Source organism: Ciconia boyciana, chromosome 8 (genome assembly GCF_034638445.1).
Source record: "Ciconia boyciana chromosome 8, ASM3463844v1, whole genome shotgun sequence".
NCBI lineage: Eukaryota > Metazoa > Chordata > Aves > Ciconiiformes > Ciconiidae > Ciconia > Ciconia boyciana.
Genome location: NC_132941.1, coordinates 22541928 through 22566616, shown reverse-complemented (window position 1 = coordinate 22566616; position 24689 = coordinate 22541928). Strand labels below are relative to the sequence as shown.

Below are 24689 nucleotides of genomic sequence, written 5' to 3'. Positions count from 1 at the left end.
TGTTGATACAGCCCAGGGGTCTTAAACCCAAGTCTGTGCTTTCCTCCTCCTTTCCCCAGCTCCATCCCGCAGTTTGCCCTCTTTGCCAATGCTGGGTTGGGGCAAAATCATGCTTTTTTTTTTTTTAGGATAGTGTTTCTGCTCTTCCACACACACCACCACCACCACCACCACCCCCTTTTCCCTTCCTCTCTGGAAAAGCTTTGAGAAGGAGTCAGGGCTTGCCATGCCAGGCTTTTGGGGGTTTAGGGAGAGCTGGGGTGCTCAGGCAGGGAACGGAGCTGCTCCGGCTGCCAGCGGGGAGAGCCTGTGCCCGGGGGGGGGTGGCTTGATGGGTATCACCTCACATCAGGTCAAGAAACCCTGTAATTTCCCCTCTCCATCAACGTCGCTGGGCGGGTGAATAATTGCCACAGAGCTGGAGCCGGGGTGGGATTGGGATTCATCCCCCGCCATCTGCCCTGCAGGCGGGGGGATCCTTCCCCGCCTTCTCTCCTTGTTTCTGCTCCTTCGGTGCCACTTTGTGGCTGTCACAATGCTGAGCCGGTCCCCAGAACCCAGCCCCAAGCTCCAGCTGGCTTCTGAGCTGACAGCAAAAAAAATAAGGGGGGAGAAAAGCTGATATAAATGTTTTTCTGAGCCATTGGTGGTCAGAGCACCCAGGTTTCCATCCCACAAGTGATCCTCAGGTTTGGACTTGTTATCCCCCGCGCTGGTGGGTCACCTCCCTGCTGCCAAGCCCATCACCACTGCAGCGGCAGCCAGGCAGTCTCGGAGAGATAAGGGAGGGGGCTTGGGACAAACCAGCCCCTCATTACAGAGTTTGGAGGCAAAGCCACACGTCGGAGGGGATTTGCAGGCAGTGGCTTTGAGAAGCCCACAGGGTGGTTGCTGGGCTGGAGCTCTTGCTTTCACCCCAGGAGGTCAGAAGGATGCAGGTCGGCTTTGCTTTTCAGGGTCTGAAGCAGTGCAGGGTGGGTTTTAACCCCTTGTAGGCACAGCACTATGCAATATTAGATGCATTAATGCTGTGTGCTGCCCAAGACGGTGGCATGGTGAGGATGCAGCCGGTGGGGGACGGCACTGTCTCTCACTTGGACGGGGTGTGATGGGTGCGGGGAGGGTCCCCCCGCGGCAAGGAGCGGCAGCTTGTGGCTCTGCTGCTCCTTATCACATCAGCTGGTGGGAATTAATGAGCTGGGGAGGGGGAGCCGCCGCACTCTCCCGTTTTCTCTCCCGGATTGGGCTGAGATCCCAACTCCTGCAGAGTCCCTGTAAATTGCGGAGGTGCCTGGGCTGGTGACAAGGGGGAGCAGGGGGATGGCGGGGGCTGGGGGAGGGTGGTTGTTGGCAGGTAAGAGGGCCATGGGGGAAACAGAGGTGCTTTAGATGGTTAATTCCTGTTTTGGTGACCTGGCTTGGGGTCTTTGATTGGACCATGGTGTAGCTGGCCCCCATGGGACCACACTGAGCAGGGATGCTGGGCTGGTTTCACCACATACAGGATGCTCTCACGCTGCTGGGTGTCCTCCCAGAATGGCTGGCACCTGTTGTGGCCCTGCCATGGCATGGTGACATCCCTGGTGCAGATCCATATCTGGGCTCTGGGGACAGGAAAGAGGCAGCCGTGATAGGGATGTGCCAGGGACATCATCTCCTCAGCTTGTTTGCCCCCATCCTGGCTCTCAGCATCAAGCAAAGGTTGTGGGGACCAGCTTGGGCAATGGAGATGTGCTGGGGACACCATCTGCCCAGCTTGTTCTCCTCCACCCAGGTTCTCAGCATTAAGCAGGGGTTATGGGGGGAAGTTTGAGTGATGGAGATGCATAGGGGCATTATCTCCCCCATCTGGGCTCTCAGCATTGAGCTGGGGCTGTGGGGATGCGGTTGGGTGATGGGGATGTGCCTGCAGCTTTGCCAGCCACTCCCCACCTTGATGTCTCTCCCGCTTGCTCCTGGCAGATATCTGAGTCCCCTGCCGGGACGGAGGAGCCCAGGCACACACCAGGGGCTAGTGGGGAGCATGTGGCCCGTGTGGGGAAAGAAGCCATCACCATCACCCTCCATGGTGCCAGCAACCTGCCGGCCACGCGGGATGGCCGGGTGCCTTGGCCGTACGTTGTTGTGTGAGTACCCAGCATTTGTGAAGGGGGACAATGGGGACACAGCAGTTTAGGAGCTGTGACCGTGTTATTAACTCTTTGCAAGCCCCGGGGAGGGGGAAACCTCTTTTGTGGTGACATGCACAAGCATCACCTCTGTGAGGTGCTTGGTGCGGGGAGAGGAGCCGGGACTCCTCGCTGAGATGAGGGAAGGTGGAGGACAGAGTGCTTTGGCTCGCTAGGGCGTCGGGAAGAAAGCATTCCTAATATTGAAAGTATAAAATGATGTCAAAGAATCCACAGGGTAATGCTGCCTGGATTTTGAGATTATATCACAATAAATAAAAGAGTGTTTTAATAAATAAAACAGGATGCTTGGGTAAGGAGAACTTGGCTCCTCATGCATTATGCATGTGCCAGGGGACCCAATTAGCCGGTCATGCTTTGGTCTGTGTTAAAAGGGAGGCCGCTCTGCTTGGGCTGCTGCGGGGTGAGCTTGGGATCCCAAAGAGCCCTTCCAGGAGGCAGAGCGGCTTTGGCACCGCTTCCCTGGAAAAGGAGGGAGAAAGTGGCTGTCGGTAGCTTCGGAGCATCGCCTGGCTCCCTGCAGAGTTTGGTTTCTCCAGGGCATCTCCCCGGGGCAGTGCTGGGCAGGCTGGTACCCAAGTGGGTGCATAGATGCCAGGGGACAGGGAAGTGGAGCTGGGGCTCATCTGCTGGAGACAGTCAGCAGCCAGGGCTGTGAAAGCCTGGAAACGTCTTCTCTGCAGGTGTGTGGAGCAAACTGTTGCTTGCTAGGCATTTTCCAACGTAAAAACCCTGAGCTCCATGGTGAAGGGGGTCCCACGGTCTGTCGATGTGGCACAGTGTGCCTTTTCTCCACAGTGCCTGGTGCCAGCCGCGTTGGACATCCTGGAGGCTCCGTGGGCAGGAGGGATGCAGCTCTCCATCACAGGGGCAGCATCTGTCGGGTTTTTGGGGCTGGCTGGCACCTGCAACCTGGCAGGACCTGGCTGGCACGTGGGCTAGCAGCCCTCACTGCTGCCCCTCCACCACCCCTTCCCCTCTTTCCCACCGTCCCCATGCCAAGGATGTGCTCTCTGCCCCGACAGCCTGAGTAACTCCACCACAGGAGTTGTCTCTATTTCCATAAACCAATTATACCCAGATAATCTCAGGAGATTTAAACATCAATATCCTAAATGATAGCACGAGGGTGGCGTGTGATTGTTGCATCTCTCTTTACATTCTGGTGCTGCTCCATCACCGCATTGCCATGGTAACAGGGGAGTGATGGAGGGGAGGGTAGTATTAGAGATGCAGGACACATGAGGGGCCTTTTAGTAACCATAGTGAGGGAGCCAAGGCAGAAGGGAATCAGTTATTGTTTTTCAGGGCACTTGCTTTTGAAGGAGAGTAGCATGTTGCAGTTAAAAGGTGGGTTTTTACGGACGGGAAGGAGAAGCGGTCGGTGGATGTGCCAGTGGGGACCTGGTGGCAGCCAATCCCTCCGAAGCGGCTGGGTACCACCAGTGGAGCCAGCCTGAGCTCAAACTGCTGGCACCCAGAGCACCATCCACCAAAATCAGGCATGGGATGGGAGGCGGGGAGCAATACCACTCGCACCAGCCCTTTCCGGCTGTGCCCAGTCGCTCGTGCCCGGACTCGGCATCCCACAGCGCTCCATAGTTGTGTGCATCGCTTCCAGCTCTCGGTGCAGAGGATCAGGGAGGGAAGAGCTTGGCAGAGTAAATGTGAAAGACCTCGAGCAGCAGGAGAGCCTGCACAGGCATCCTGATGGGCTTGGGCTCATCCCTGCCCTGGAGAGGGTGGGGATCTTCTGGGGACCTGGCAGCGGCTTGGCTCTGCTACTCATCCTCTGAATGCTGAGCAAATCCCCGCTCTCTGCTTTCAGAGGCACCCGCAGGTTTGCTCTGCATCTTCCTTTCACTCCCTCATGCACACAGATAAATTGCTCCCTGACCGGCTTGATGCAGGGATGACCTTGGTGTGCTGGAGCCAGGTGTGTTTGCAATTAATGGCACAAAGCGCCTGGCTCCGACCAGCTTCTCCTCTCCATTGAGTACCGCAGGCCCGTGAAAGTACCTCCTTGCTTCTTCCTTTCTGCTCTTCAGCGCTAAGAGAAGAAACTCAAGGTCGCTGCTGAATGCGCTGTCTGCTCCCAGCCTGGGGGATGGGGGCTCCAATGTCCCCCTGCCTGCGGGTTTGCCTGTGCAGGCAGCAGTCCTGGTCGTGGTGTGGGTGGGATGCTCCACCTGGGAAGGGGTTAGGGTGTTCCTGCAAGCAAAGCCTTTTGGCTCTGCAACGTGCCTAAAAATAAACCAGGGGCTCAGCTGACAACACCAGAGCAAGGGGGTGTGGGAAGTGGGACCAAGTGGGGTCTTTGGGGGTCCCTTCCTTGCCCCAGCACCTGGCTTAGGTCATGGTGGGATGAAGATGGACTGTCTCAGGGTTAGAGGATCAAGAGCAATGTAAAAATTGGGTTTCTCAAAGGAGAGGGGAAATTACAATTCTTCCTTTCTCATTCTGAATCTTTTCAGACATTGCTCGTACACCTCTGTGATTTATTCATCCGTATTTATTTACCCAAACTGCACCTGAGCTCCCCAAGCTCAGCACCAAGCATAGCGGGGCTGCGTGGCGGGGGGCAGCATCACCTTCCCCAGGGCCGGGTCCTGCAACCGCCACACAAGTAACACCCTGGATGTCAGTCCTGCGAACCATGGCCGTGCTGCATAGAATTTTTCTTCTCCAAGAACAATGCAGCTGCACCACTGCATTGCCTCTGCAGGGATGTCGGCCCCAAGAAATAACTCACCCTGTAGAGATAATAACTTATAACACCAGATAAATAAATATTTACGAGGGCTGGGTACAGCCCTGCCAAGCCCTTTCATGGGCACCCGGGTGTCACACGCAGCGGGGTGGCTGCGTGATGCTGTCCCCGAGCACCATAGCTGAGACATTGTGTATAATAACTCCCTGGGGTGGCCGTCTTTTTCTTTTATCTTTATCTTTTATCACAGCGGTGGGTGACTTGGTGCATCCCCGCACGGCAGAGCGAAGTGTCTGCCCTGGAGCAGGCAGGGAGGGATGCGGAGCATCAGAGGAGCATCTCTTGATCCATCCTGGCCGTGTCCTGCCCCAAGGCACGCGATCCCATGGGCAGCTGTCTGCAGTGCCTGCTCGCTGGAGACCCCATCTCCTGCCCCACCAGCGGGTGTGGAGCTGGCTGGGGTGAGGAGACGACATCAAACCATCTCCACTGTCTGCTGTTCCTGCTGCCCCCGGCCTATTAATTTGATTTTGAAGCACATCCCCATGTGTTGTACTGTTGTGGGTTGTTTTTCTCCCCCCTCCCCACTTCACAGCTTTTTGAATGCTCTCTCGTCCTTAGGCAAGTCTATAATGAAGGGGGCCCAGACCAGCCAGTTCTCACCCTCCTCCTCCTCCTCCCACCCCCCCAGCCCAGGTCTGGCTTCATTCAGACTCCGAGCACGTTGCTGGTAGAGCAATCCCCCACAGAGCTCATTACTGGAGAGCCGATTTTCTTCCAGCCCCTCCATAATGGTGCCAGCCCGATGCTAATTCCCACCTGCCAGAGCTGGCCGGCTCGGCTCCATCCCTGCAGGATGCAGGTGGGCTTCTCCGGTGGGGAAGGGGAGACATGGGAGATCGGAGAGGAGCATGGGGCATGGATGCAGCTTGGCTGAGGGTCTGTTAGACCAGTCTCTCCAGCAATGAGAGAGGATGGAGGTCTTGTGAGCATGGAGCACCCTCCCATCCGGCTCGTACCTCTGGGATGAATCTGCTTGGTCCCACCACTATCTGGAGCTCAACGCTGCAGCTAGGACCTTTATCATCTCCTTTCCCCCAGAGATGGGGTGGCAAAGTCCCACCATCTGCTCTCTGTCTCCGCAGTGTTCCGGTAACCTCTCCTTAAGAGCCGCATTGGCTCTGCTCCAGCAAGAGCTTTCCTGGAGGAGTTGGCACCAGACACTTTATCATCTTAATATCCAGAGCAATCTATTGACAGGGCTGGGGCATCTGTGTCACGTTGGCCTGACGCCACGTCACCATCCCCCTTCACCTCGTGGTCGGGGATGGAGAGGATTTGTGGTCACGACGTCACCAGGCGGCGGGACTCTGCCGTGGTCTTGGGACTCCCAGGATAACACCAAGTGTCTCACTGGGCAGCAGAGACCCTCTAAAAGGTCTGCCAGCCCCCCTAATGGGGCGGGGGGGGCATTATTATCATTAGCCAAGCTTGTGAACAATTGATGATCAATTGATAGAAGTGGGAGGAACAACCCCAAAACAGCCCTGATGGTGATGGCTCTGCACCAGCACAGATGCAGAATTACCCGGGGCCCATAGCCACTAACACTGCCATAATTATTGCTCAGCCTCGTTATGTGCCGAGTTTAATGACGGCAGTCGTTAACATTCAATCTTCTCTCTCCTTTCCCAGCAGCCTCCTCCCTGTCTCTTCATCAATACAATCGGATAATTAGCCTCCAGGGTCTGAAATAGCCTTTTGGATAAAAAGAGCTGCAAACCCCATCACTGGGGGCTCGACAGGATCTGGCAGCCGGCAGTAAAACTGGTCCTGGGCCCCCAGCACAGCCCCCCTGGAGCAGGGGCAGAGCTTTGCTAAGGGTGGTGGGAGGGTGGGCTGGCCACTGTTAGCTGCACCGAGCGGGGACAGTGCTCATCCCTCTGCCTAGCCCAGCTCCCTGCTGACACATTCCCCTTCCTCACCCAGTAACTGGTCTGTTTTGCCTCCCTTTTCTTCCCAGTAAGACCAGCAGAGGGGATGAGCAGAAGCCAGAGGCCACCCGTGCATCCTTGGTGCCCACCCACGCACCCACCTGGGAGGAGGAGGTGACGGTGGAAATGGATGCTGAAGATGCGGGCTGGGCAGGTGAGAGCATTGGAGGACAATGGGGACAGGGGTGCTGGGGACCTGGACACGGGACTCATCTCCTCAAAGGGTTAATACTGAGATATTAGGGAGCCCGTGCTCCGAAGGACCCCGAGCAGCACCCAGGCAGAGGGTGGCTGCGATGGAGACGAGCCATGCCCTGAGCCCTGTGTGGCTGTGGTGGCTTCAGGGCAGGACCAGGAGGAACACGTCCCCAGATACGGTGCTGCAGGATGGGGCAAGTGATGGTGCCGAGCTCTTGGCGTCCTCCAAAGCATCCCATGGGAATCGGCATCAGGGGATAACACCCCAAATCTTTCCCCGCTGCCATCCTGACACCGACACCTTGTATCGGTTGGACCCACATCATGATGCTGTTACTCCCCGTGCAGGGCTGCTAAGTCTGTAATTGTAATAAAACTCATGGCATTAGGGGCCAGGATTTTATTATAATGAGACCCTTGCAAAACAAACTGTGGGAGCCAATCTTCACATCGTACGTAATCCCATTAGGCCCTGACCTAAATGAAATTGAGGAGCTTTTGATGTACTTTGGACCTGCCCCGTGCGGTATTGGGAGAGATGTGGGGAGACCCGATGGGACCTCTGGCCCCACTCGTCCACCTCCCAGCATCCCTCAGGTGTTCAGAGATGTTCATCCCCCAGATGTTCAGATGGGAGCTGTCATTTCCAGGTGCAGCTCACACCTTTTCTTGCCCAGAAATATGGTTTCCATCCTTTTCTCTTGCCCAGAAATACGGTTTCCATCGGCAGGGCTGCTGAGCGTGATCTATCATCGGTGACGACTAGCAGAAAAGCCACTTGTCTCTCGCTCGACCCCAGAACATTTTCCCTGGTGCTCTTTCTACAAGGGACTGGGAGAAAAAGAAAATCTCCATGTAAATCGAGCACCTGCTGAAAAGCACGAGCTCAGGAAAGCATGGTCCATGCACCTGCCTGGTCCATCGTCTTTATTTTGGGGACATGCATGACCTGTGGCACCGCCAGGTTGGCCAAGCAGGAGTTAAGGCGGGTGCCTTGGCACAGTCATTAAGCTGGGGGAAGGGAAGCCCAAGTCTTGATGGCAGCATAAAGAGAGGGCGGTTTTCCCTTCCATCAGCTCCTTTTTTTTTGATAAAAGCCTCCTGCTCATGCTTGTCAACTAAATTGCAGCTTTGTTTAAATTAAGGGAAGAGCTGGGGGTGCCAGCACCCATGGGGGTGCTGGGGGACAGATGGAGACTGTGCCCCCCCAAGAGGGCAGATGCCGTGGTGGCAAGTGTCTGCAAAACCCACCTGTGGGCTTCAGGCTGACCCTGGGGCAGGGAGAGCTCGGGGCAGGATCGAACCCCAGCAGCTGAGCGGGGTGGGCTGGAGACAGGGAGGCAGATTAGATGGATCGGTGGGAAATCCTGGTTTCTTAAATGGGAATCTGAGCTGCATTGGTGCCAGTTGCTCACGGGCTTCGCTTTCTTGGGGATGCCTGGGACATTCTCCGATGGCACCTTGGTGTGTGCATATAGACCCAGGACGAGTGTAAATCCTGCCCCTGTCCACCCCACCATGACCTGCAAGGGGAAGGGGCTGCTGAAAATGACTCAATCCCCCCATCACATCTGTCCCTTCTTCACCCAGACCCTCCCCCAAACCTCTCCCCATTGCTTGGCCTGCTCTCCCCTTCCCCAAACCCCGCGGCCATCCCTGCTCATCCTGATGGCCAACCCTCTCCCTTCCAGCCCTGACTCTCACCGTGGCAGACAAAGCCACCAAGGAGGTGTTGGGGACCTTCCAGCTGCTGGTGCGGCACCTCCAGCCCTTCCAGCCCCACCACTGCAGGCTGGTGCTGGTAGGTACAGCACCTGCCCCTCCATCCCATTGCTTATTCCTGCTTATAACTTTGATTTTCACCCCAGGGCTGTGGCTGGGGGTTGTGGGCAAAGGGAGCCTTATGTAACAGCGTAATCCCGGTGGGAAAACCGAAATTGGCAAGTCAGGGAAGGTGCTCAAAGAGGCTTGTGAGCTTCCCATGAGGTGGGAACAAGGCAGGCGTTGTGCTGGGCTTTTTTCATCTCTCTCCGGTGGGAAAACATGGAGGAAAAGCAATGGGATTGCAAGCTGGGAAGTGCTTTCACCCTCAGCATCCTGGGTAAGGAGACGTGGGGCCGGGCCGTACATCAAATCATTTGTTAAACAGGGTCCGTTGTGCATTAATTAATGCAGGCAGGTACCCAGCCCCAGAGAGAAGCCGCTTCCTAAGCCCCTTGGTGGGGATTTCTCCATCCCAACATGTTAACAGTCCCGGGGACTTGGCTGATAGCTCCCTGTACAGCTGAAACCTGGCAAACTCACTCAATACTTCCCACAAATCAGCCTCCCCTGTGCTCTGGCTGGCAGAAATGAGTTTCCTCTTCCCTGCACAGAGATTGGGAGCGATTAAATATTTAAATGCAGAAGGATTTATTATATTGATCTTTTCCGGGAAGGCTCCGGGGGACAGTGAGCTTTAATTATCAGTTGGTGCTTTATTGTCAGCAATGGGCTGTCTGCGTGCACAGAGCCCTTGTTTGGTGGTCTTGACCCTTCCTCCTCCCATGGTTTGCTCTCCTCTGCAAACAGCCGAGGATGCAGGACCCTGCAGGGATGGTCCTGTATGTCACCATCATCCGCAAAGGGGGCTTCATCCCTCGCTGCGATGGATTGAGCTACGTGGCCTTGGAGGTGAGAGGCAGCCCTGGGAACAGGAGGTGGCAGGGGGGATTTGCAGGGTCCAGGACGGACCTCGGCATCTCGACTCAGGGCGGATGCTGCTGCACGTTGTCTCCTGCTCCGATGGCTGTTGATGTTGATTTAGGGCAGCTTGTTTCCCCCGTGCATTTGCTGACCCCTCACCACGGGCTCCCCACCTCCCAGGTGCTGCTGCGGGGGCTGTCGGCCCCCCTGGCCACCCCTCTCGGGGCCCTCGTTGCGGTGGCCAGAGTTGTGACCAATGTTCAGGAATACGAGTGAGTTATGGCCGTGGGGGGCTGTTGGTGACATGGGTGGGGGGTGCTGGGCTTGGGACAACCTGAGCATCCCTGGTGCCATCACCCTCTCCTGCTGTGCTTGGCTTGCCAGGAGCGGGCACAACTCCGCATGTGCTGACTCTCCCCCTTTCCATCACCTCTCAGGCACCGCATGGAGAAGCATCCCATTGCCTGTCCCAGCATCAGCCCTGCCACCATCACGTTCCCGGACCCTGCTGCAGGAGCCTTCAGCATTGCCCGAGCTGCCAACCATGGCTGCCCGCAGGTACAAGGCCGAGCACATCTGCACGGATGCATGGGTCCAGCAGCATCCATCCCACTTGGGTACCGATGAGCATCCCTCCTTCAGCAGGGGAGCTGAGCACCCCGTGCAGGGAAAAGCTTTAGGGGCAAAGCGATGCTTTGAGCATCAAAGACACAGTCCCCACGTCCACCTCGCCCTGCCTGCAGAAACCCATGGGCAGCTCCTCGTTTGTGCCTTTGTCCTTCGTTTTTCCCCCTGCTCTGCTCACGCCTCCAGCTTGAGCGCTGCCTCTTGAAGGCAGAGACCTTCTCCTCCCCGGGGCTCAAGTACTGCTGGGAGAGCTAGCGACGCACATCTTCAAAATAGCTGTTGCCAGGGAAACATATGCTTTCGGCACGCGGCATCATCAGAGAGCAGGAGGAGGGCCCCGCTTTTGTTCCTGAGCCCTGCCAAAAATTGCCAGGGAGGGAGAGGCAGGCGACTGGAGGGACGCTGGGGCAGGGAGGAGGTGTGATGAAGCAGCTGAGCCAGAAGCCAGCGTGAAGCTGCCACCCCTCAAAACCAGAGCTGCTCCATCCCTTCACCTCTGAAAAGTGCCAGCCCAAAGTGTGTTGAGGGCAGATGTCCAGTCGCCCGAAAAGTTGGATCCAGCTGGTCCTGAACGCCAGTGGAGCACACGTTTCTCTGTCTCGGTCCTTCTCCCCCATGCATTGAATTTTGATCGTCTCAGAGAGAAACGCCCTGTATCAACACATTCAGGGAGCCCATAAAATGTTACTTAGAGGAGGCCGGCCGAATGCCAAGTCACCCATGAGGTGGTGAATTATCATAAAAATTGCTAGTGCGTTTCATTCATTACAATAATAGTTGTTTTATTGCTCCCCCCCCCCCGCCTCCCTGCGTTGTTCTTTGCAAGTGAGAGGCAGGGGGAGCACCAGAGACACTCTGCTTTGGGTCTGCACCCGCTTTGGGCCCCCCTGGGACCAGGCCCCCGAGCCCCACCATGGCAACGGGTTCAGGGTACAGGCTGCCCCTGCTAGCTCCAGAGCAGATATTAGGAAAGAAATCCCCATGCGCTTGCCCCCACTTTATCTTTCCTCCCCCATCTCTTTGCCTCAGGATGCAGCACCCCAAGGCTGCAGTTTCCCAGCTGGAGCACGGATATTTCTCTCCTCTAAAGGCAGTCAAAATCCATTTCCTTCAGATTTATATGGATAAAAACACACACAAACCCCTGTGAACTTGTGGGACATGGGCACTGGGTGAGCCCAAGCCAAGCCCCACAGCCCTGGCACAGGTGGCAGTGCCAGCGCAGAGCCGTGGGAGCCCAATGCAGGAGGACGAGTGATTAAACCTGGCCATCTGGCCTGCGTGCATGCTGCTGCCTCCTCCTCCTCCTTCTCCTGTCCGCGCCCACATGGCTCTGTCTGTCTTTGCACATCACGGAGGATGCTCTCCCTAGGGATGCAGGGACAGGGTGCCCTTGGGAGCTGCATAACCCCCATCCGCTCTCTCCCTCCATCTCCTGCCTCAGTTTCCCCACCTGTAAGATGCGGTTCCTTCCTGGGAACCCTGGAAGGAAAGGTTAGGGGAAGGCTAGGAGGAGGAGGGAGCATTACTGCTCCAGTTCCAGAGGTTAATGGCTTTCCCCGAGCAAACTCCTGGGCAGGCTAATCGGATTCAATAATTCTGCCAGCCCAGTGTGTCCCCTCGCCTGTCGGTTCCCATCAGCGTCTGCAGACAGTGACGCTTGGGTTCACCTTCAGCAGGGCACCCCTCTTACTTAGGGGCTTTTGGGGCTCCTGGGTAGTTAACCCTTCCCTGCCTGGCCAGAGCTCCTGGCGACCTGGTCTTCCTGGCCAGGAGTTAGCTGAGACCTGCACAGAGCCGCCTGCAAGAGCATTGGGTGCTCTTCTTGGGTGCTCTCGTTGGGTCAACAGCCCCTTTCTCACCAAAAGGGATGGATTTGGACATGCTGGTGGCAATAGCTAATCCATGGGGTGGATGGGCACCAGGCTATGCCTCCTATAGAAAGCCATGCTCTGTCTGCCCTCCTGGCACCAAGCTCAAGCCTTCGTGGTGTTGGTCCTCTCTATGATAAATCCCCTTTTGAGCTCTTTCCCTTGGGGAACCTCCAGTTTAACCCACTTATGTGGAGCTTGTTGCTCCCTTCTGGGGTCTGCACCCTCCAGACAGGCAGCCATGAGGACCAGGGGATGGCCCCATCCCTTGGGAAGGCAGGAGAGATGCTGTGGGCTTGGCCACCTCTGCCTCTGCTTGTGCCAATGACGCTGCCTTTGAAGCAGCCTTTGTACGGGAGACTAGCTGGGGTAGCCAAGGAGGATGAAGGCGTCTCCTTCCTCCTCCTCCTCCTCCTCCCCATCCCCTTTGTTGTGTTTCTCCAGGTGGCCCTGGGCAGAGGTGGTTGTTGTGCCAAGACGTCTGCCCAGATCAGTGCATTGGCTCTGACGTCCCGGTGCAGAGCGTCCATCTGTCCCGCTGAGCCGGTGGGAGACAGCCCAGTCCTGGCGAGTGCTCTTGCCTCCTCCCCCAGCCCCCAAAATCAGGGGGGGGAATTCGGGAACGTCATCTCCCATCCTTGTCCTGGTGAGAGGAGCCATGTGGGCCCGGGACCTCTGACAATTGGGGTCAAATTAACAATATGCTCCCATGTTTGACTTTTCCCTTCCCCGCTGAGTCTAAAACGGCACCGTCTTGCAGCGTCCTGTACAGGTTGATGCCAGGAAAATAACCAGATGTGGCGTTTGGTGTTTTTTTAGGAGATTTTCCCCCCAGACTGGGCTTTCTGAGGCTGATGAAATAGCCCTGTGGGCTGGGATGCAGGCTGGGAAAGGAGAGGAGCAGCTGGAGGGTGCTGAGCCAGATCTGGCTGCTGGGAGCTGCCCCAGTCCGTGCGGGTTTTCCCTAAGGACTAACAGGCACAGACTGGGCTTCCTGCAGTCAAAGCAAGCTGCATCCCAGCTAAAAATTCCAGCTAATGCTGGGGAGCCCCTGACAAATTCCCAGCTGAGAGAGCCAGCCTGGTGCTGAGCCAGCACTAACAGCACTGCCCGATGCAGCCCATCGTGGAGGTGTTTTCGGGCTCTGAAGCATCCCAGCCCTGCTCTCCCCTTGCTAACAGTCCCCAGGGCTGGGTAATGCACTGCTGCGGGTCTCCGAGGTGTGTAATGCCCATTAGCATCCCCAAACATGAGTGGAGGGAGACCCCCCCTTCTCCTCCTCCCACCCTCCCATAATGAAGCAGAAATGTGCTGATGCAGAAAAGCCGATCGGCATCTCAACCCCGCTGGGCGATGCTGGCCGAGGGGATGGAGTAACAGCATTAAAAAGGAGCCGCTGCCAATAATTTCTTGGTGCTGGACAGCCAGTGTTAAGGATGACCTTTGGAGAGCTGGCGGGGCTCTCCAAAGGCGAAGGGGAGCAGCTGCTGGCGGGGATGGACTGTTGCCATTTCCAACGACAGATCACGGCTCTGGGGATAAACATGTTGCCTGCTGTTTGATATCTATCAGGCAACCCAGACCTCATGCTTGGGAAAGGTTTTGTGACGATATACGGATCCCAAAAGCCTGCAAGCAGTATATCATCGCAAAACCCTTTCCCAAGCATGAGTGCTGGGTTGCCCAACAGATATCAAAAGACTCACCCTGGAGTCAGCACAGCTCATCCTCCAGGCTCTTCCCATCGTGTTTTTAAGCATGGGGTAGTTGGTCCATGTGCTGTTTTCCTCCTCCGGCTCTGCGAGGGGGAAGATGCTGGCAGGGGTTAGCCGGAGAGAAGCAGCCAAGCTCAAAGACCCAATGAAAACCAGTTCAAGTAACTGGGATTTGGGGTTGCTTTTGAGCCAGGAATGGGATGCAGCTGTACAGGTTGTGCTTTTCTTTACCCCCACCTCTCTTCTCCCTCCTATCTGTCTGCTTATTTATCTCAAGAGAGAGAAGGTATCTGAAGGATAATTTTCCTGTTGTCTCCTAAGATGTCCCGACCAGCTGGGCCCCCAGAGCAGCCGACCTGGGACACCTCCTTCCTCTTCCAAGGCCGAGACGTCGCCACTATCTTCTCCGAAGACACTGCCCTGGTGATTGAATATTATCCGTACAAAGCCAGTGAGTTTGGACACCCCACCGAGGATGCTCTCCCTCGTCCCTGGGTTTGGCTGGGGGCAGGTCCTGGGCTGTCGTGCCCCCAGCCAGCTGCTCTCACCCCTTCCCCAGTGTGGGATGCTCCGGGCACTCTCGTTCCCGTGGGATACTCGGTGCTGCCCCTCACCAGCCACGTTTTCCGGGAGCTGGCAGCACAGAGCGGCGGGATGCGTGTGGATGGCCTTGCTGTGCAGGTGAGCCGGGGCGTGTGGGGTGATGCTGGGCAGGGTGGGATGGTGATGGTACCTATAGGTGATGGTACCTATAGCTGCTGGCATGGTGGGAGGGATCTCTGCGTCTGGGTGGGAAGCTTGGCACAGAGCTCCCAAGCTTCCTGCAGGAAGCCAGGGTCCCTGCTCTGAACCGCAGCCCTGGCCCCCTGGATGGCATCTGGGTGATGCCAAACCCACCAGAGCACTGGTAGAAACCCAGAGGTGAGTGCGTGCTGTGAACCTTCCTCTGCCTTCCCAGGGCATGGACCTCAAAACCACATCTGGGGCCATCCCGACCGTGGAGCTCTGCCTGCAGCTCCTTCGATCGGAGGTGAGATGCTGGGGATGGTGAACCCCGAGGCAAGGCGGGATGGGGAGGGGGACAGGGCAGGAGATGGCTCTTTAGAGCTGCCACCTTCTCTCCAAACCTCTCAGGCAGGGATCAGCTGGGCTGGATCCAGATTTTATCCCTTGTGCCTGTTGTCTCAGGGCTCTGGATTGCACTGCCGGGCAGCTGGAAAAAGCAACATCATTCTTGCCCTTGCGCATCCGTCACTTTCCTAGGGCTGTTGGCATGTGCTCGTATTCCCAGGAAATCCCGGCTGGAGGCAGAGGAGCAGGCAGGGCACAGGCAGGGTATTTGGGAGAGGCTGTTCACTGTTTCTGTGCAGAGAAGGGCCAGGCTGGTTAACCACTGTGACAAATGTCCAGCTGTCTTCATCCTTCAGCACTTGTGATCCCCAAGGACGTCACAGCAGGGAGGGAATTTGGCTGCTTTTCCCGGGGAGGAGGGAACCCCACTTGCTCTTGGCTCCAGGGCCGGCCCTTGGGCAGGTTAGGATGCGGCCGTGAGCCCTATTGATCTAATTACTGCAGCCGCCAGTCTCCGCTCCCATCTGCAAAAAAAATTCCTAACCATAAAGTGAATCTGGGACAGGTCTGGATGCTGCGCTGGCGACTGCATCCCCCCCATCCCCCTGGGAGCCATGGCGGGCTGGGGCTGGCTGTTGGGGGTCTTTGGAGTGATTGCCCAGGGGGGGTCAGCAAAAAGGGGTCTGCGTGTGATGAATTATTCACATGGGTGTCACTAAGTGCAGAATTAATCCTTTTGCTTCCAGCTGGCTGCTGCACTAAATTATCACTCGCAGTCATGCGGGAAAATGCTGCGGAATTCATTTAGCTGATTATTGTTTTGATCTGGGAGCTGTAATTTTTTTTCCTCCTCTTCCCGAGCCTCTTCCTTTCCCCCCCTCCAGCCCTGCCTTCCTTAATATATGTAAAAGCTGGGAGTAGAAACAAAAAACAGGAGAGCCAGAGCCGGCCTTGGGCTCCACGTCTGGTTAATTCATCCGGCAGCAGCCCGGGCAGACAGACCTGGAGCAATGCAAATCAATGAGCGAGCTGCTACTGAGCAGGATGAGGGCAGGTTCAACTCCTCCCGGCTTTGCTGAGGCCCTTGTTTCCTTCCTGGAGGTCAGGGTTTTCTGAGGAAGATGCCCCAGCCAGCTGGCTGTGATCCCCAGCACCCTGAAACCACAGCCCGGCAGGCAGGGGAGATGCTGCCATGGTTGCAGGGGCAGAGATTCTCTTCTCCCGCTTTGGGCAGCCTCAGGCTTCAAGGGATGCTGGATTTCCAAGTCCAGCAAGGTGTTGGGGCAACCTCCGTACCAGGGCTGTTTTTGGGGTGCGAGGAGCTGCAGCATCGCTGCCAGTTCTTGGGGTGTGAGGAGCCCCAGCATCCCTGCCCGTCCTGCCCCATACTCTCTCGCCCCACAGCTCTCCTCAGCCAGATGGCAAAGGAGAACAGACTCATCAAGCTTGTCTCGTTTCTTTTCTTATTTTTTTTTATTTTAATGTAGAGAGCTGAAAATGCATAACCTAGATTGGCTGGGCTTTTTATAACAAGCAGCAGCTAAATAAACCCTGGGCCATCTGTACTCCCCAGCACACTCGGAGCTGGGCGTAAATCCCAGCAGCTCCATGGCCTCTGCAGGGATTTCACCAACTCCTACCAGGGGTCTGAATGCTCCCAAGCTTGGCTTCGGATACTCACATCGACCCTCCGTGCGGGGAAAATGTCCTCAGCGCCAGGGTTTTCTAGGGATAGGGGGCTCCCCATAAACAGAACTCATCCCCCAGTATTTCTGCAGGGTCTCAAAACCTTGCTACATTTGTAATAGCTACAGGGAGAGGGTTTGGAGCAGCTACTTTATTAAAAACTAAGAGCCCTGACACTAGGGATGAGCAAACAGGGGTTGTGTTATCCCAGGGAAAGGGCAGCGCTGGGTTGTCGCTCCCCACCCCAGTAAAGGCACCGAGACCCCCGGCTTTGCCCCCACCCAGCCTGTTTCCCCCCTGCCTTAATCCCCCTGCACTCTCTCTTTGGAGCCCGAAAAAGAACAAAAGACTTTGATCATCTCAGGGAGACAAAGAAATCAAAGACTTCAGCAAAACGCTGGTGTTTTAGCAAATTAATGGCTGTCGCTGAAAAACTATTTCAGGGTCAAAACCTGCAGCCGACTTCATCCACCTCTGTACTGGCTTGTGGCTCAAGGCAGGGGTCCTGTTTTCCCTTCGTTCTTCTTTTTCCACCCCAAATTTGGTGTCTCGCCCAGGAAAGATGAGTTCGACTATGCAGCAGCCAGTGGCACACCCATGTGCAGGGTCAGCAGGATGCGGTCCCTGATGTGCCCGGGGGATGCTAAGCCCCATCCAAGGGCTGGAAAATACACACCGGGGGCATCTTTATTCCTAAGGGATTTACTCCTTGCGCCTGATTATTATCCAGCCCTGTTTTACGCTTCATTTTGGCATGACCCCACCTTGCTCAGCACATTAACTTGGCACTTGGGACCTTCGGGGTCACCTCAAGCCTCTGCCACCCACTTTGCTGAGTGCCCTTGGTCATGTCACCCAAGATGGGGTCTGGAGATGTGCCAGCATGCGGTGACAGCCGCTGAAAAAAAGGGAAAAGCTAGTGCTGTTTTTTTCCAGGCAAGGAAAAAAAATCAACAGGCTGGCTATATCATTGCTTAAACAGCCTTAATTTATGTAATTGCTGCCATTTAAAACCAGAAGCAGATCAGCACCTGGTGTAAATTGTCACAGCACTGGGGTGTAAATTGTCATGGTGCCAGCTTGATGATCAAACCCCTTTTGGGCTTGCAAAAAAAACCAGGTTTACAATTGGTTGGGAAGGTGGAATCACCATGCGTTTCCCGTTATTTCAGCCTGTCTGGCCAGGTTTGTCTTCCATGAGCACCGAAATTGGGTTTTTATCCCCAAACCACATTGCAGGAGATGCCAAAGCTGGTGAAAGGCTTGTCTGGGGGGAGCGTCGCCCTTCCCTGCTGAGCATCTTCCCTCGGTGAGCTGGCTGAGGGCTTTCGGCACAGCAAAACGGCTGGCAGCTGAGCTCCTGCTTGCCAGCTTTTGACTGACACCTGTCCATCAAAATTATTACCCATTCCCCTTATCACATGGAGGATTACAAGAGGCTTTAAGGCATTGCTGCCAGCCCGGAGCATCGTTAGCCGGGTTGAGCAGAGCCAGCGAGGAACAAAAAAAAAAAAAGCAGGGAATGTCTTTGTTAAGGAGAATTTGTTGGTTTCCGCCTGCCGGTCCCAGGGGAGCGTTCAGGGCAGCGCTAATTGAATTAAGAGCAGTGTGCTCCGTCGAGCAGCTCTCGGGTGGGCAATGGTGGCGGGGCCGGGCTGGCCATCGCTCCGGCGCAGCGGGCAGCAGCTGTACAGTGGCCCTGGTAATTGCAAACAGAGCCTGAACTGTTGCATTTTGCATGATGCCCGTCCCTGGGGAGGGGGGAGAGTGGCGGGGCGGAGGGCATCTTCACCCCGGCTTTGATGCTGGAGAAGCTTGGTTGAGGTTGGGGCCAGCAGCATAATGAAATGCGGCAGCACAGGGGACGACGATGCTGATGGTGTTAATGAGGCAGCGATGGGGAAGGGCACGGGGACGCCTCCGGACACCTCCTCATCACGGGGAGGGAGGATGCTCGCCGCCCTCGTTAGCCACCCTAACGAGGCGAGGCCAGGCGCAGGCACGGAGTAATACCCAGCGAGGGCCACTTCACCGCTGCCCATGCCCGCAGCCAATTTGGAGAGGGCGCCCAGCCTGATTGCTCAGCCAGCAAAGCAAAGAGAGCGTCTGTGAGGTGGGGAGGTGGCAGGGAGCTGAGGATTTGCCAGGTCACGGTCGCCAGCTCTCAGGTGGTGAAATAGGTGGGTGCCAGGATGCCATGCCTTGATGCAAGGATCCCAGTGGCAAGGCAGGTCCCCATCACCCAAACCTGCCCCAGTACTGGAGCCAGGATGGCCAGGACAAGGCAAGGGTCCCTGTCCGTGACCTTGCCATCGCAGGCAGCGGCGAGGAGTGTGCGGACTCCATCCTTTATTCCATTAGATCTGACTTCCCCCTCTAACCGGATTAGAGGGGAGTCTATAAAAGCCAGGCTGGCGGGAGGAGAGCGGGGTGTGCAGAGCCGGGTCTGGGAAATGAGGGGCAGGGAAATCACATTACTGCTGCCAGCAGCATCTGGGAGGGGGTCTGGCGGGGGCTGCCAGCGTGCCTTATCCAGCAGGCCCCAAAGCCAGGGGCAGTGCCAGGCGGCAAAGTGGCTTTTAGCATCCCTTTGCACCCATGGGACCTGGGTACTCACCTCCTGCCTGCCTGGGGAAGCAGGGAGATGGGCTGAGCTGGGCACAGACCTGCTATTTCCACCAACACAGGCTTCAGTGCGAAGGACTGCCTCCTCCTTCTCTTCCTCCTCTTCCTCCTTGCCTTGTTGGTCCAGCACTGGTTCACCCCAGGGATCCCCTCTCTGCCCAAAGCTCCCCTTGTTGCACCTTGCAAAGATCAGATGAGTGTGGCCAACCCACAGCTCTTGCCCATCACACTGGTCCTGGTGGCATACTGGGGACGTGGATGTGGGCCAGGGGACATGCAGCGGGGGCATGTCACCCTGTCGCCGCATCCATCCATCCTACAGACCATCGCCTCTCCCTCCCCAGAGACCGGCGGCATTCCTGACCCCGTCGGGCAGCGATGCCCTCCCCAGCCTGGACCCTGCCATCGCTGGCACGCTCAAGAGGCGCGAAGAGCTGCGGGCAGCCCCCATGCACCCATTTTATTGCCAGGTAAGAACCCATGAGAGCAGCCGGTGATGCCACACCAACACCCTGCCCGCCGCATCGCCCTGCCAGCTGCCGTGAAGGCGTGCACCCCGCCTTGTAATGGTGAAAAAACAGCATATATCCCAAATTTTAATCTCTCTTCCAATGTATGCATTGCTGGGAGCAGTGGGTTTTATCTGTAGCCTGGTTGTACCAATAATTTCTTGTGTTGTGCCCATGGAGGAGACTTTCCATCTGTGCCTGCACCCCTGGTCCCCGGCTGTTTCAGGGTGGCACAGGGGCTGGAGGGGGGACACCATCCCATCACCTTGCGGGGGCAGCACTCGCCAGAGCAGCCTGGATGCACCAGCTTCGATCTGATTGCTCAATCCCAAATCCATTTAGCAAATTCTCTCCTATTACCGCTGCATTATGTTGGAGACCTCAGGCACCTCCAGCTCATACCTTTTGGCTCCAGGAAAAAAAAAGGCAGCTGCTCTCCTTCTCCAGCTCTTTGTATTGATAAATGGAGCCCTTGGATGAATTCAAACCCAGCCCTCATGGTCCTAATATCTTCCTGTACTTTAAGCCATCTGGCTTTAAAAATAACAGGTCGTTAAACCTCAGTTCTGCTTATTAAATAGCTGGGAGGGAGGAGGTGGAGGGGCCCTGTGCTGCCCAAACGCCAGCTCTTTCCCCACCAGCGGCTGCCCAAACTCCACCTTCAACCCAATCCCGCTCCCTGTGTTTCAGGCTGCAAAGCAGGAAGAAAATTAGCAATAAAAAACCACCATAAAAATACAGAAAAGCTATTTTTTTTTCCTCCAGCTGTTTTAATTCCTCCAATCCACTGAGCTTTATTGCTTCCTTTTCTGTGGCCGCGGTGGCTGCTTTATGCCCAGCCTAATAGAAACCCGTAATGGGGTGTGCGGAGGCGGGTACCAGGGCACAGCTTAAATGCGATGAGGATGCAAGGTCCAAAATTGATGGACCAAATTGCCCTGGGGCTCCAGAGAAGCCCTGGCACCCTTCAGACCTGCACAGGATCCGGCCCTGGCATAACTACATGGTCCGTGCTATGCATTTTCACCTCCAGCTTTGCCATTTGCTTGCGCCAATGCCCCGAGCAGCCTCAGATCCAGCTTGCTGTATCCTCACAACATGACCCCTGTGTTGGTAAAGCGAGGGAGGGTGGGAAGGGGTTTCAAGGATGCTTCCAGCAGGACAACGGGAGCTGGGGAGGACAGAAGGGGTTTGCACAAGCACTGGGCACACCCTGCCCTGCCCTTTTGCTGGCTAAAAATGCTAGAAAGCATTGCTGGTAGGATTATTTTTTCCCCCCAACCTTTGACAGTCGTTTTCTTTCTTTTTTGCTTTTTTTCTTCCCCCTAAAGTGCAAATTATTTTCACTCCACTTGCATTGCAACGCGGGGGAATTGTTTGGAAAGCCCTAGAAAGCCCATCTCCTGACAGCCCCGGGAATCAGGGCTGACACCCTACTAATGGAGCGTGTGTGCGGGAGGGAGCTGGGACATGACAGCCCACGCCCGGCAGCAGGGTCTGGGGGGGTCTGGGGGGGAGCACTTGGCTGATCACAGCCCTGTCACTTTTTCCCACTCTGCTCTGGCTGATCAAACCCGGATCCCCATCCCTACCCTGCAGCTTTTGAGGTCCTGCTCCGGATCTGCTCATTAATGCCTTCATTAAAGGGGAGGGGTGCGAGGAAAACAAAGCGATGAGGAATATTATCGGAGATGGGGTAACCCTTCCCTGCCCTGGTCCCACAGAGGCAGAAAAGCCTCCATGCAGGTTTGTGCTGGGACATTAAACCCCCCCTTGGGCTTACCAAGGTTTGAGCCTGATTTCTGAGGGACGAGATATCTGACCTTAGGCTGAGGTTTACACTGGGCTCAGCCTAACCGTGTTTTTCTACCCTTCTGCCCTCTCGCTGAATAGATTTGCGCCTCTCTTACCAGTCGATGAATAATTTACAAGCAGCACTTAACGATTAGGGGGGCGTTTTCTCCAATCTCTTCAAACATTTTCTTCTTCTTCAAGCCTTTCTTTCCCTACTCTCATCACCCATATTTCCCTGACCTGTCGACACTGGGGGTTTTACAAGCCAAAGGGCCTCTTGTGGGGCTGGGAGAAGTAAATATAATTTTTTTTTCCTTGCTGGCATTTTTTTTCCCAGCATTGCATGTGTGCCATCAGCTCCATCACATAAAATGAGAGCCCAGATGTGCAGATTGTCCCCCAAAACACACCATGACATGATAGAACGGGCAGCAGTGATGGGGGCAGCATTTCTTACTTGCCAGAAGCATTGGGGCCCCTTTGCTGGACCCATTTCTAGCTGCTGGGTGACCTCTAAGGAAGACAGGGGCTCCTGCACCTGCTGAGTGGGGTTGTCTGCCTCAGTGAGCTGGCAGGGGACCCCCAGGACTGAGTGACATTGTTGAGCCCAGCAGCTCCTTGGGGCTGGTACCTGCAAAGGTACCAGCGAGCAGAGAGGGGGATGCAAGGGGGATGTGAAGGATGAGGGTGCTGTGAGGAGAGAAGATGCTGCAAGGGGAGAGGGTGCTGCAAAGGAAGAGGGTCCTGCAAGGGATGGAGGTGCTGCAAGGGATGAAGGTGCTTGCAAGGGCTGAGGGTGCTGCAAGGGATGAAAGTGCTGCAAGGGATGAAGGTGCTGCGAGGGGTGGAGGTGCTGCAAGGGATGAAGGTGCTGCAAGGGATGAAGGTGCTGCAAGCGGAGAAAGTGCTGCAAGGGGAGAAGGTGCTGCAAGGGATGAAGGTGCTGCAAGGGATGAAGGTGCTGCAAGGGCCGAGGGTGCTGCAAGAGGAGAGGGTGCTGCGAGGAGAGAGGGGAATGCGAAGGATGAGGATGCTGCAAGGGAAAAGGAAGGTGCACAGGGAGAAGATGTTGCAAGGGGTGAAGATGCTGCAAGGGCCGAGGGTATTGCAAGGGGAGAGGGTGCTGCGAGGGGAAAGAAAGGGTGCTGCGAGGGGAGAGGGGGATGTGAAGGGAGAGGGGGATGTGAAGGTGGAGGATGCTGCAGGGGAAAAGGAAGCTGCAAGGGACAAGGGTGCCGCGGGGGTGAAGATGCTGCGGGGGCCGAGGGTGCTGCAGGGCCGAGGGTGCTGCAAGGCAGAGGCGGCCGCAAGGGCCGAGGACGCTGCGGCCCCTCTCCCCGCACGCCCGGGCTGCGGGCGGCCCCGAGCGCGGCTGCAGCCCCATCTAGCGCCAGCCCCGCCGCCCTGCCGGGCCCCGCCGGCGCAGCCCGCGCTTCGGGCCGGGGCTGCCGCAGCAGGGGCCCTCCCGCCTGCCCGGGGCAGCTGCTCCTCTTCCCAGGGCTGGGAGAGCCCGGGATGCAGGCAGGAGTGGTTGCAAGGCTGGGATGAGGATGCTCCGCTCTGCCCTGGCCCCGGGCGAGGCTCGGTTAGGTTTGCCAGAGAGCTGGACACCCATGGGTGCCCGAGCACCCCCAGGCACCAGGCTCAGCACGTGTCGGGCTGGGTGGGTAAGGGTGCGTTTCCCCAGCACGGCCGTTACGCAGGGTTAAGCCAATTAATAAAAGAGGCCCGTAAATCAGCTCATGTGACCCCAGATGATATTTATGCCCGTCTTACTTCTCAAGGAGATTAAGGATTCAGCAATTTGCTCCCCTTTTATTTAATTAGCATTTTGCCCTGCTGCTGATGAACCTGGTGCACGAAGATGCTGTGCTGAGGGTGGGTCCTCTGGTGTCCCCCTGCGTGACACTGGGGCATGGATGGGGGAACCCACAGCCAGCAGGCGCAAGGTGGGGAGAGGCTCTTGATGGGATTTAGGGCGTGGCAGAAGCCTCTCAGCCACCCCAAACCTGGCTGCAATATACCCGGTCTCTGCTTGTAGTCCGGCTGGGCTGGGGGAGAGTAAAAGCAGCTGGAAATGCGGTTTTCTTGGGTGCAAGATGGGGCAAGGTGGGATGGCGAGGAGGGATGTGGCTTTTGCAGGAAAGCAGAGTGTGCTGGAGGGGCAGGGGGAGGCTGGGAGTGGGTTGAGGGGTTTGCAAGTGGTCTGAGTACCACAGTTACGTTGCGTGAGGGGTTTTTTTGTGATCCAGGCTACCAGCAGGGCTGGGAAATGGGTTGGGCTTGGTGGGTTTTGCATGTGCTTCTCCTGCTTGGGTCTGGGTGTCCGTGGATGTGGCTGCAGCGGGTATGGACCGGGGACCCCAGCAGTGAGCCAGAGCAGGGGAAAAAGAGAAAACTGGCTCCAAAATACCATTTTTTGTGTGTTTGGGGGTGCATGTGTTGGCACGTGTGCACCCTTGCATGTCCTGCTCTAACCCAGTCCCGGCAGCACTACTAAACCCTCAGTGAACATAGCACAGAACGGCTCACCCATCCTCGTTTAGTGACTTCTCAGCCTTTCCCAGTGCTAATTAACGCAGGATGGGGCCCGATGGCCGGGGGAGATGCTCAGGGTGGGGGGTGTTCAGAGTGGTGGGTGCTCAGGGCAGCAGATGCTGCACAACGCTGGGTGCTCTCGGCGCGGTGGCTTGGGGTGTTGATGGATTTATGCTCGCTGCTGAAATGCAAGGGGCGTTTTATCAGCAAATCGCGTCAATACATAAGCAAACATGAAAATGGATGGCCACAGCACCGGCAATAAACCGCCTGCCAGGCCAAGGGCAAGTCACGGCAGCGCCTATCACCAGGGGCGAGGGGGATGCTTGGGTTTTATCCCTCTGCAGCCACTTATTTTTCAAAGCCCAGGGGATGCAAATGCTTTGAGGGCAATTAAAAAATGTGGGGCTAGGGGCGGGTATGCAACTCGGGTCCCATGCACAGATTTTAAAAGGTATGCTTGGAGAACAGACTCTT

General features: G+C 56.3%; 1 protein-coding gene across 1 annotated transcript in view; it reads left to right on the top strand.

The window, feature by feature from the left end:
• The window catches only part of CCDC33 (coiled-coil domain containing 33), a 43513-nt gene that overhangs the window by 11201 nt on the left and 7623 nt on the right, over positions 1 to 24689 (top strand). The window contains exons 4-13 of the mRNA XM_072870350.1: positions 1963 to 2126; positions 6923 to 7047; positions 8783 to 8892; positions 9663 to 9764; positions 9957 to 10048; positions 10214 to 10334; positions 14311 to 14440; positions 14549 to 14670; positions 14948 to 15019; positions 19716 to 19841. Coding sequence (XP_072726451.1) covers positions 1963 to 2126; positions 6923 to 7047; positions 8783 to 8892; positions 9663 to 9764; positions 9957 to 10048; positions 10214 to 10334; positions 14311 to 14440; positions 14549 to 14670; positions 14948 to 15019; positions 19716 to 19841 — 1164 coding nt within the window. The remainder of the gene's footprint in view (positions 1 to 1962; positions 2127 to 6922; positions 7048 to 8782; positions 8893 to 9662; positions 9765 to 9956; positions 10049 to 10213; positions 10335 to 14310; positions 14441 to 14548; positions 14671 to 14947; positions 15020 to 19715; positions 19842 to 24689) is intronic.